Genomic DNA, 12,798 nt, shown 5'->3' on the forward strand with positions numbered 1-12,798 from the left:
TCCATGTTCGTAACACACCCAGACCTGACCTCAGTGTCTCCCTAGCAAGTCAGAACAAATTATTTCAGATTCTTAGTGCTAGTCACAAAGAACTGGGTCACAGAACATGATGTGCGTGCGTAAGAGAGAGAGATGGATAGGTCTCGGAGAGGACAAAACTAATTTCTCTTGAGACAGCAAATTAAGCTGCATCTGTTCTGTTTCTTGAGCACTCCCGAGGTACAACTACCTGGGGCCAGATAAATCATTCCCTAAACATTCCAGCTCCCTGCTCAGCTGCTTTGTGGACTTGTTAAGTCTTTTGAAAGAAGAAGAAGAAGAAGAAGAAGAAGAAGAAGAAGAAGAAGAAGAAGAAGAAGAGAATGAGAGCAATAAGGATGATACGAACAACCTCATTTAGTCTTGGATAGATCATGCAACTATGAACTGTCCCCTCTGAGGAAAAAGCTGTCTGCTTTCACTGTCTGAATATCTGCCTCCAGGGGGCACTCAATTTTAACAGCTTTACCAGGGCTTAATATTACACTACTGAAAAAGTATTGAAAAATTACTATTAATAATAGCAATAACAATTTTATTCATGCATTTAGTTAAAATTTGTATCCTAAACCATCACTAAACCTCAGGGTGAAGTACTACAATTTAAAACTAGCTCTTCCAAATACAAGGGAATTAAACAATACATGCTAAAACCCCATACACTTCAGAAGTTTAATTCTATGCAATTAAAATTAAATCAAAAGGTCTTGCTAACAATCCTCAAAAACATAATAGCTTACTTAGTGGTATATTCTTAGAATATGATTCATACAGAATTCAAGCTAATCATAAACAGGGAGCATTTTGACAATTGCCAGTTAAAAGAATGAAATAATTAAATCATTTTGAAATTGCTTTTGGGAATTTTTTTTTGAAAATTCAAAAGCATTTCACTGTCCCGAAAGGATAATTTTTAGTTTAACACAGTAATGATTTTACAGGCAACTGTAACGAAAACCATAGCGCTATCCCTGGTTGGACACCACACCTTCCTTTATACTAGCTACATCAGGGCTTGCTGTATCCTAACCACCCTCCAAAACACCTAGCTTATTCTGGCAACACTTACACATATTGGTCCTGATAGGATTGGAACAGGTGTTCTTGAAGTCTGCTAACCTCCAGTTTCAGTTCCTAATGGAGATCACAAACAGAACCTGGTGCATAAGTATGATAGTTACTATAATAGCACAAAGTAAAGTGGGAAAGTCTGTATGGGACTACCTTGCAAGGTCTTGTGTACAATTCTATAAACTTTTCAGTGTTTCTTTTTCAGTTTAACATTTCAAAATAAACAATTTACATAATACCATTTAATCAGTTGCTTCCCTCCTTCCCCTTCCATGGTTCTTTTTATTTGCCTATTATACCTGCATATTTTACTATAATCATTTTAGTCAGTTCTCCAATCGTACAATACTCGAATATTAGTTAACCTGTTGAATTTATCTTAACGCTGCCAGCGTTTTCAGCTGTGTGCAATTATTTTCCATATACTCAACAAAAGGTTTCCACTCCTCTTCTTGCTCTCTTATTCTATATGTTAGCCCTGCTAGTTCCACAAATTCTATCATCTTAAGTTACCAGTCTACCTTACAAGGGACCTCCCTCACTTTCCATTTTGGGGCTAATACATTAGCTGCTGTTGCAGCATACATAAATTTTTCTGACACCTGGGAACTTCTACTTGAACTATTCCTACCAAGAATGCCTTTGATCTTTTGGGGAAAGTTGTTTTAAACATTTTTTTAATCTCATTGTAAATCATTTCCCAATACTCTTTAACCTTTTTACATGCCCACCACACATGAAAAAAGATTCCCTCCATTTCTTTACATTTCCAACACAAATCTGATTCTACTTTATACATCTTAGCCAACCTGCTAATTTCAAATAATATCTTTTTTCCATTCTTTGAGGCAACTTAAATTATTAACAATCAGGATTGTTTGAATAATTTTAGGAGGTACAGTGGTACCTTGGTTCCCGAACGGCTTAGTTGCCGAACAAATCGGCTCCCAAATGCCGCAAACCCAGAAGTGTTCCAGTTTGCGAATGTTTTTCAGAAGCCAAACATCTGACACGGCTTCTGCTTGAGTGCAGGAAGCTCTTGCAGCCATTGGAAGCTGCGCCTTGGTTTTCAAATGGCTTCAGGAGTCTGTTTGACGGATTAAGTTTGAAAACCAAGGTACCACTGTATATTAATTTTGATGGCTGAAATTTAACCTCGTAGGGAAAGCGTCATCCTTTACCATATTGCCAACTCTTTTAAAATCTCCTTCCACAGTTTAATATAATTATCTTGAAATAAGTTGAGATTTCTCACAGTCAGCCAAATCCTCAAATTTCTCGACTGCTCATCCATGTTTTTGACTAATATCTTGGTCTTTTCTGTGTCTATTTTAAAACCCGCCACTTCTCCAAAACATTTAATTTGCTCTAATGCCTTGGGAACATTTATGTTATGTTGTTTCAATGTTAACTCCACATCATGTGAAACTTTTCAGTTTCATTTGTTTAAATATCAGAGAGTTATGTTAGCAGTTTTTGCACTGTATGCATACTGCTTCCCATCCAGTAGTCTATGTGTCCCTTTTCCTAGGGTAGCCTCTGCTATCTGTCATAGACTGAAGATTAGCCTTTGGGATCTACAACTGTGAACCTGTTATTCATCATTTCCCATGCCTTATCATTATTACCAATTCTGACTTGGTTTTTCTGTGGTCATAGAATTTGATGGGGGATACTTCTGCTTAATACACAACTAACTAACTCCAAATACAGCTGCCAGTCTGCTGATGGGGGCATCTGGATGAGAACATGTGATTACCACTGTTGTAATATCTGCACTAGCTGTCCATCTACTGCCAAGCTGGGATAAAGATCTTCATATTGTCTTACGAAGCCCTCAAGAACTTAGGTCCAGAGTACCTTGGGGACCACCTGAACCCTTATATTCCTGCTTGATGACTGAGATGATCTTCAGGAGCATTGTTGGAACATTGTTGGTTGTTTCCCAAGCTGGTGAGGTTCATTTGACAACAAGCAACCCAAGACTTTAGTGTCATCAGCCCAGTATCGTGGAGTACTCTGACAATAGAGATTTAGCAGGTGCCTTCTGTTTCAACTTTTAAGCTCCTGCTGAAAACTTTTCTACTGGCAGAATCCGAGACCAGGGAGAGGAGTTGGTGGAAGAAGACTGGAAAAAGTTTAAAGACTATTTACAGAAATACTGTAAAATTAATGAATATTAGAAAAATGTTGGAATGAAGTTATATGGCTTTAGTAGAAATGTTATAAGGAACTAAGTACAAATAGAATATTAGTGTATTAAAGGGAAAAAATAAGGTTAGAATATGTTAAGATAATTACAGGACAGAAAATAGAGGAAGATGGAAAGGAATTGCTGAAACAATTAACTGAAGTGGAATACAAAAAGGGAAGTGTGAGGAGGTCGTTGAAACAAGTGAATGAAAGATAAGATATTGAAATTGTTTGATGTGTCTTAAATTGTTTTTGTTTTGTATTGTTAGTTTAATGTCTTAGTGTTATTTAGTGTCTTTGTTTTTGTATTGTATTGTCTTGTTTATTTTTTTGTAGTGTTTAAACTGTTAATAAATATTATTTTAAAAAACAAAAACTTTTCTAGTCCTTCAGGCTTATGCAGGCAATTAAGAATACATCTTTTCATAGTAGCTGACTATTTTCTGTTTTTAACATTTTTACATGTTTTTTATTGTACGGTTTTACATATTTTAAAAAATAAATAGCAGTATAGAAATATTTTTATAAATAAATAATCACTCTAGACTGTTTATATATATATATATATATATATATATATATATATATATATATATATGCTTTCGTAGATTTTCACGGGTACAGGAATGCAGGTTTTGGTGTCCTCGGGTGTCTTCCCGTGTAAAAGTTGGGGTGTCTAGGCGACACAAAGACTTTAGCAACTAATCCACACCTAATGACCCACCTAAGTGGTACTCAGGATATCACTCAAGAAATCACTCAAGATATCCCTCAAGTAATTAAGGAACAAAAGAAGAAAAGGCACACTAGCCTGGGAACTTCCTCTCTGCCCAGAACATTGGAGGCTATACACCACACCCCCTCAACAGTATTTATAGGAACTCAAACACTGAGATCCTGCTCTGTTCCAGTAACAAGAAGCCGAAAGCACCAGCCTGAAGATGACGAGTGAGACCTCGTCGAAACGTCGCCTAGACACCCCAACTTTTACACGGGAAGACACCCGAGGACACCAAAACCTGCATATATATATATATATATACTGTATATATATCTCAATCACTCTAGATTCCTCCTAGTCCCACATTACCTGTACTACCATTCTGTATTCATCCAAGGTGACTGTTAGTTCTTCAGCGTGTTTTGTTTTCTGTAAACGCAAAACATAATCAAACATAATAAAAACCAAACAAACAAAAAAGTAACTCAACCTCATCTCAAAGCAAACCATAATCTTACAGAGAACCTCTGTCACCAAACTACCGGTAATTTTTCAAAATATGGATGGTTTCTTTTCCGAACCAAGTTATGTCTAGCGATGAGGTTGCAGTGACACCTAGTGATCCCTGAATACAGAGACAAGCCAAAGCTGTAAAAAATGTCAGAGGAAGGATGCATCTAACACTTCAAAGATTATCAAGTCATACAAATAGGACCATAATGTTTAATCAATTACAACTTTAAAACTATTGTTTTTACCTGTGTGGAACTATAATCAATCAAATAAACTAATCACAATGAATCAACTAAGATTTGTTTAATTAGGTGGCAATATAACGTAGAAACTAGCAACTTATCATGATGTCGTGCACTTTTTCAGATAGCTTCTTTCCCAATGGAAATACAGGGAAATTGTCTTCATGACACAGGTGGATGCTGCAAACGACTCCCTGTTCATACCACTGGAAACTACCACTCAGTCCAATGCACAAAATTGTTCAATGGGTAGCCTGTAATTAAACCCAGTGTGTTGGCAGGATAGCAAGAACGCTTTTCTTCCATGCAAAGAGGTGTGCAACTTGAAAATTCACCACATTACGAACAATATGTGGTGCTGCTATCACCCATAGTGTCACTGAACCCAGGAAAACAGATACTCCCAGATGCTCACCTCCATCATAGCACCTTAATTTCAGACTTCCAATTTGTCATTTTTCCTATATATACCTCACCTCATTTAGGGCAGCATCTTTGCAGGAGATAAGGTTTTCATATTCAGAGATCTGGGACTGCAAGAAGAAAGCAGAATACAAATAGATGCCCTCAAGTTATAGTCACAAATCCATACTACAAAAACAGCAGTCATCTGACAAACTAGTTGAACATGGCTTTTTTAAGTACCTTCATTTTAGCCTTCTTTGTAAACAGGTCTTTGATTTTACACTTTGAGCTTTCTTTCTCCAGAAGCAGTTTCTTGTTCTAGAAGACAAACGCAACAGACTTTTAACATTACTATCTCCCATGTGCTGCATCAGTTTGTTATTACACAGCCTCTGAGTTTGTTTGTTTTTTAGATTAATAAGGAAGATATCCATTCTGAAGGGATATCATGGTGTGTGCATATGTGTGATGATATCCTGGAGGAGGACATGTCGTTTCTTGTATGGAATTTCAGTACGCATGCAGTGATTTGTATGTAATCTATGCTTATTCTCCATTGTGCAGGTGACAGCTGAGATTTCACCTGTACTGTAATGCCACAAGTACAAACAGCAGCAACCTGCACTAAACCACATGCCTCATTTTCTTACATTTATGTAATCCTACAGCTGACATGGCTGGTTTTACTTTTTAAAAGTCCCCATCACCCCTGCTCACCATCTCCTGCACTTTATCCAATTGAACAGAAAGGAACTGCTGCTCTTTTACCTAAAGTTTGGAAGGGAATGTTACAGTTTGATTAGCCTGTATGAGGATCCAGAATTCCAATATAACATTTTCCAGCAAAAGGATAACCTGAAGTGGTTTGTGAAAGCTTTTTGTGCAGATATATTATCCAAACAGGCATAAACAGTAGTTTCTAAAAAGCCAGCTGTCACAAGTTCATCGAACATGCTTTACAGAATTATCCACATGCACAACATATTTGCATATGTATTCAACTACATGAACTCCTTTCTTCTTTGTTTCAGAAGAACTGGCTGAAATAAAAACCCAAACTCCCCAACCCAAAAATCAAAATGTCATTTGAATAACTCAAACAAATTGAGACAACGGTGTGTAAGCTTTACAAAACAGGAAAGTTTACCAGAAACTAAACTGAAGCACCTACCAGCTGTCGGGCTTGTGCGTGCAGTTTACTATTTTCTTCTTCCAGACTTTTTGAGAAAACCTTCAGATCCTCTAATTCATTTGCCATGACCCTAGCTTGCTCCAAGGCTGGCTGGGTGCTGTAATAAAGAATGGTGGTTGTTTAGTTATAATGATCTGAATTCTACCTCCAAACTTCACTATCATCAAGCTATGTGAGAAAGACCCAAGAACTGGAAACGAAACAGGCGGTTGAAAAGTAAAAGAAAAGCTTAATCCAAACCCAAACATATGTTTAGTAGGTAGCACTGTACTCAGGGAAGGAAATAGGGAATGGTATTGAAGGTAAGGAAATACATGCACATCAGAGGGTACAGTGTCATATTACAATAACTCCTTTCAGCACAACCAATGGCCCCTCAATGTTCCATAGATTCAACGAAGCTCTTGCCCCACTTCCTACAGCCCTGTCTTCATTACTGACTAAATCTTCTACTATTTGTCTTCTTGTATTAGTCATAATTAATGATACCAGGTCAAGCACTTCCAACATTTACCCTCTCAGCTTCCCCTTCAGGTCACAGATCTCCTCAGAGAGTCTTGAGTTGAGCTCTTCTGCAGCCTCAATAGTCTTTTGCAGCTTGGTGTTCTGCACTGCTAGCTGCTTGTTGCCATGTTGCAGATCTTGGATGCTGTTTGTTAGGTCTACAGCATCTTCCCTTTTGTTAGGAAAAAAAGCAGGTGGGAAAATAAGCCAGAATTATATTTCCCCTTTGCTTACATCATTAATAAAATTACATCAAATCCTGTTTTTCCTTCCTCTGCAGGTGATCAGAGCATTGCTAGTGGTCAGGGATAATTGTAGACAAAAATCTTTGGAAAGTCACCACCAGGGCAAGGCTGATATAAAGTCTCAATTTTTTAAAATGTTACTATTATGCTTTCTTAAAAGTTGAGAAAGTCACAGAGTCATGTATCTTCTTCATCCTCCATGCAAGCAAGCAAGCAGCATTAGAGTTCAAGCACAAATTCCGGCCAGGCAAAAATACATTGGGCGGGAGAGGAGCATGGCTCCAGAAGGTGTATGGCCTGGGGAGACGTCTGAGGGCCAGATAAGGAGGCCTGCATTTGGCCTGAGGTTTACCATCCCTACTCTAACTACTCATCATCTTAAAAGAAAATTCACCATGCCTCAGGTTCCCTTAGAATACTAACAATACAGACATCTCTCAGGGAATTTAATATTGAAACCAAGGCCATGTGTAAGGCAATATCTGACTACTACAATTACTAACCCCTCTTGTCGACAGTCTGAGATCCAATCTTTCATAACTGCACAGAAGGTAGAAAAATCAACAGCAATCCCTCTCTCTTGAGGGTCCAACCTCTTATATAGAGACTGAAACCTCCAGTCTTCACAGTTCTGCCCTGTCATCTCCTGCAAGTATTCAATGATTCGGAAGACAGACACCTCTCCTATAACCAGAATACAGGTAGACAGAATTACACAGGTAGGTAGAAAACTCAAATATAAAAATTGCATAGAACAATAAATCTGGATTTAGTTGTCTCTGCTATCTACCAAAGCAAGCTATTGTGATACGTTTTATATGTCTATGTTTCTCCAGTTTAGAAAAAATGAGGCATTTGCAACTGATAAAATTGTTGGTCATAAATATATGAACTGTATATATAAACTAGTCTGCATATCTATATTGTTTTAAAATACCCCATAGCAGTAGCTCACAAAGCAATTTTGCTTGGTCTGAAAAGTAATGTGAATTTATATTTAATTTTTAATCCATTAGCTTCTAGTCTCCATGATTAAAGAAAATGAGTGATGTATCAGGAAAGGAATAGTAGCTTTGTACCACTGCTTCCCTTTCCCACCCACTTCCTTCTTATTATCACTTATTTTCTTGTCTTTTCTTCTCTTTCTATTATACCTTAAGTAAAATAAATTTATGTAACTTTGAAGTACTGGGAGGAGTCCTGGATAATGTCTATCAATGAATGATTTTTTTTCCCACATCCTAGTCAATAAAACTTTGTCTAAGAAGAAGAAAGTATTCCATCTTTCTGCTAGCTAGGACTTATTGTCATTAAAGTTGACCTGGAATTGTGTGCTTCTTCAATACAGTGATGTTAGGTTCACTGACAAAATGACATATAGCCAAGAGTCTATAATATATAACCTGATGCTAAACTATTCTGAAAGGTATTTGCACATCTTAACAAAAAACTGATCTCCCAGCAGTTTTGAAGACTGATAGTTTTCAACTGATATTAAAAAACTTTCTACCTGTTTGTTCTGGATCACAGGCCTTGAATGTGCATTTCAGAACATGTTCTTCAGAGCATTGGCCTGCATTCAGGGTGATATTCTTGCTGCTGACGCCAATGCTGTCCCGTGGCATTGCTAAGGAACATGAGGAAGTAATATTTATATAAATGCTTTTTTTTTCTAAGCCTAGATTATCTGCAGACCAAGTCATCCTTCTGGGGCTGTTATGAAATGTATTTACAATCCCATTACTGAGGTGAGGGCATCTCAGCTTGATAAAACCTTGGTAAATCAGCTGGGGGGGAAACTATGGTGGAAATCATATGAACTGGGGCGCTTCTAGATGACCTTTTTCCTGAGCATGCATCTTATTATGTTACCTCAAAGCAAGTGTTAACTCAAACTTTCCAGTGCAGCGGGTTTCTTCCTCCTTATCAATTATAACTGTGTGAACTGAATTTGCTGATATGTGACTGAATCCCAACCAAAAATGGCAACAGTCTGGAAGTGCCCTGAGGAAGGGGAAATGGTTCTAGGACCAGATGTTTCTGACGCAGTTACAATACTGTTAAAATGACTGACAGTTTAGAATGACCAATGCCTACTTTCTCTTGACAAGAATGCAGTTAACTGTCCAACTGCTTCATTTTCAAGTGACTTGTAATAAATATCCTCCATCATCACACACAGGTGAGTTCCGCCACAATCAGAACTTGGTTCCATGGATGCGTTCTTATCCAGAAAAGAATAGATTATAAGGTCACTTCTGTGTGTACCTGCAACAAGCAAAACAAGAACATAATTCCAGTATCTGTGAAGCAAAAAAGCTACTTGGGTAATTACTTATTTGCCAGGCTTTGTGAAAGTAGCAAAATGCTTAGGTGAATTACCTCAAATTAAACTCATTTGGACTGCACCAACAACTTCATCTGTTCGAAGCACATCAGTCTCATAAGACTTTAAGGCTACGTAACACTATGCCCACTTATCTGGGAGTAAGCTTCCTCAAACTCAGTAGTACTTACTTCTGAGTAGACATATATAGGACTGCTGTGTGAAAGTTAAACCTGGCTTAAACACTGCATTAAGAAATACAATGATAAAAAAGGGAGTTACTTTCATATCTCTTTGTGCAGCAGTAGCATGGATGTAGTTGACTAATTTGAAAGGTTTTCTTTGCTAACATCAGAATTATATTAGAAAACAGTATTTTCTCTCCTACAGGGCACTCTGTGCTGTGTGTGCACAACAGGCACAGGTTTTCAGCTGTATCATAGTGTCGTGGACCTTGGATTGACTATATGATTTGCCATTTCACATATGTGGAGTGACCTCCAAATTTAGGTTTATTTAAATCAAAATAATGTATAATTAGGTTGAGATCCCTCCCTATGATGGTGTGGTTTTAGTTCGAACAAATTAACTGGGGAGTCCAACCTACTGTGAATGGCATGGAGGTGATGCATGGGGTTGGAACATCTATCTTTCTTTTTCTCAATTCAGAAAAAAGCTGTTTTTTGTGGTGAAGGGATGCATCATTGCGTAAGAAACAAGACAGGATAGATATGGATTGGGTGGGTATTCACTGCTTCACAAACCAGTGGTGGGAGGTCATTGGATGCAGAATTAACAAGTGTTTTAATCCAAAGTAACAGTTTATTTGGTAAAAGAGTATATATTAATAGCTGTAGAAGGCCAGGTTGCAATTGAAAGGGTACCGGTAATTAGGGTTTTTATTGATTTATTGTGGTTAGCGGTAGGGGTCTGAGGCAGGAGAGGAGGAAAGCTGTTTTTGAGCCACAATCCTGAGCCGAAAGTTTGGCTTTGGCTCTTCTGCCTATGAAGGCAGCTCAGTTAACAAGATACAGGGATAAAGGGCTGGTAGCCATAGTAATATTTGTCCGCAGGTCGGTACAAACCCCAAGGTCGTTGGACGGAAGAATCTTTTTAACCTGCTTTTTAAAAGACATTTTCAATGGCAATGGATTTCAGAACATTTTATGTGGCTTTAAGCTTTCTTTTCGAACTTGTGCCTGCCGCAACTGGTCTCCTCAGGGAGGAAAATAAATTCAATCAATAATTAAAATTTCAATAAAGAAATAGCTCGAGCGTGCTTTGTAGCTTGAAGCCTAGCAGCTTAGCCATTATGGGCCGCCAACAGACGGCTTAAGCGAGGCCGGGTTGCTTTTGCTTCTCGAGTTGGCAGCAACCTTAGGAATTGGGAGGCTATAAATCCACGGGAGGGAGATTTTTGGAGACCCTCGGCCACGACACGGGTTAGGTCTAAATGTTCACCTGCGAAGAGAGATAGGCGTTATCGTGGCCTTTTATCAACTGAAACGGGGCAGATTTGTACAGAAAGGAATCTACCGTCGGGGTGGGGGGAGCGTGCAAGAAGGCCGTTTAGCGGGGACTCTTTGTTTTCGCACCGCGCAGCTCTCTCAAGCAGCCTTTATTCGCGAGGCTGAGGAAGAGCAGCCCCTCACACGAGGGAGAGAAGCCAACCGAGAAGCCGAGGGCGAAGCTTCCGAGCGAGGGAAGGAGACGCGGACGGAGAAACGTTGTCTCAGTGAGAGCTGAAGCACAAGCGGAGATATCCCTCCGCCGCGGCCTCCAGAGAGCGGGAGAGCCGGACTCGCGCGCCGAGGCGTTGCTATGGGAGACGCAGGGGAAAAGGCGGGAAAACGCGGAAGCGGCGACGCTTGCGCCTGTTCCTTGGGCCCGTCGGTGTTTCCTTAGGAAGGTGGAGAGGCAGGAAGTTCCTCTGTCAAGCCTTTCTCCAACATGGAAAGGTGTGCTCGCCTGCTGGCTAGCTCACTCTCCACCAAACGCCCAGCCATGGGCGTAGCCAACGTGGGGGGGACAGCTGCCTCTCCTTAATCATACAATACTGTACAAATCTAAGGTTCTGCCCCCACCCCTAACAAAAATTTCTGGCTACGCCCATGTAGCTAGCTAGCCCTCTTGTTTTCTGCACCCTCCTCATTGGTTTAATTATTAATTTCTATACCATCCTTCGACTGAAGAGAACAGAACAATTTACTGTAAAATAAAAAGCACACCTTTGTTGGCATCACCTTGCCAACAAAGGTCCGTATAGTTAAAGCCATGGTTTTCCCAGTAGTGATGTATGGAAGTGAGAGCTGGACCATAAAGAAGGCTGATCGCCGAAGAATTGATGCTTTTGAATTCTGGTCCTGGAGGAGACTCTTGAGAGTCCCATGGACTGCAAGAAGATCAAACCTCTCCATTCTGAAGGAAATCAGCCCTGAGTGCTCACTGGAAGGACAGATCGTGAAGCTGAGGCTCCAGTACTTTGGCCACCTCATGAGAAGAGAAGGCTCCCTGGAAAAGACCCTGATGTTGGGAAAGATGGAGGGCACAAGGAGAAGGGGACGACAGAGGACGAGATGGTTGGATAGTGTTCTTGAGGCTACCAGCATGAGTTTGACCAAACTGCGGGAGGCAGTGGAAGACAGGAGTGCCTGGCGTGCTCTGGTCCATGGGGTCACGAAGAGTCGGACACGACTAAACGACTAAACAACAACAATAAAAAGCACACAAAAATGCTTGCAAGCCTTGTGGGATATCTTTGGTAGAAGAAAAGTCTCAGGAGTAAACCCTACACAACATGGACGTAGCCAGGATTTATGTTGGAGGGGGAAGGCTTCATGTCAGGGGGAACAGAAGCTCAAGTATTTGTATTGATTGCAGGGGGGAGGGCCTTGGCTACGCCCCTGCAACACAAATCCAGAGTGGAGTCCCAAAGATGGTTGGGTGGCACCTTGTATGCCTCCTTTCCGCAACTCCTGCAGCCAAGGTGGTGCCGAATGTATTGCTCTGCTTTCCTTTGAGGGGGACAGCCCATGAACTCCATACACCACCCAGGCTTGCACCCTTTGCAATGTATATACTATAAGCAAGTCTCCCAAAAGTAACTCGTCGGCTTCCTAGTTCTCTTGCCATTTCCTGCCTAAGCTGAACCATTACCCTAAAAGTGTACGGAAGATAGGATTTTCAGAATGCAGATGTTCTTTTCAGCTATAAATATTTAACAGTTCCCACTGTTGAATAAATTTCTTCAGTGTAAAGAATAAGAGACTTTGGTAATTAAGCAGTGTATAAATAGCTTAAATAAATAAATCTGCATTGCAAACAAAGCAACATTTGCACAGCTAGTA

At 39.8% G+C, this 12,798-nt stretch overlaps 1 protein-coding gene across 9 annotated transcripts in view; it reads right to left on the bottom strand.

Moving 5' to 3' along the window:
• The window catches only part of KASH5 (KASH domain containing 5), a 25,192-nt gene extending 13,779 nt beyond the window's left edge, over nt 1-11,413 (bottom strand). For 5 of the 9 annotated variants that reach the window (XM_081886641.1, XM_081886646.1, XM_081886643.1 and 2 more), the window contains exons 1-10: nt 9,223-9,393; nt 8,636-8,752; nt 7,629-7,809; nt 6,891-7,052; nt 6,356-6,473; nt 5,902-5,952; nt 5,425-5,502; nt 5,256-5,312; nt 4,394-4,453; nt 1,109-1,173 (exon numbers count right to left, since the gene is read on the bottom strand). In XM_081886641.1, coding sequence (XP_081742767.1) covers nt 1,109-1,173; nt 4,394-4,453; nt 5,256-5,312; nt 5,425-5,502; nt 5,902-5,952; nt 6,356-6,473; nt 6,891-7,052; nt 7,629-7,809; nt 8,636-8,752; nt 9,223-9,340 — 1,007 coding nt within the window. In that variant the 5' untranslated portion in view covers nt 9,341-9,393. Of the gene's footprint in view, nt 1-1,108; nt 1,174-4,393; nt 4,454-5,255; nt 5,313-5,424; nt 5,503-5,901; nt 5,953-6,355; nt 6,474-6,890; nt 7,053-7,628; nt 7,810-8,635; nt 8,753-9,222; nt 9,394-10,058; nt 10,204-10,536; nt 10,898-10,987 lie in introns of those variants that run through there. The other 4 variants (XM_081886644.1, XM_081886649.1, XM_081886645.1 and 1 more) reach the window with 4 other exon arrangements.
• Nucleotides 11,414-12,798: the final 1,385 nt, after the last annotated feature.

The sequence above is a fragment of the Podarcis melisellensis genome (assembly GCF_964234715.1).
Source record: "Podarcis melisellensis genome assembly, chromosome: 13".
Taxonomy (NCBI): domain Eukaryota; kingdom Metazoa; phylum Chordata; class Lepidosauria; order Squamata; family Lacertidae; genus Podarcis; species Podarcis melisellensis.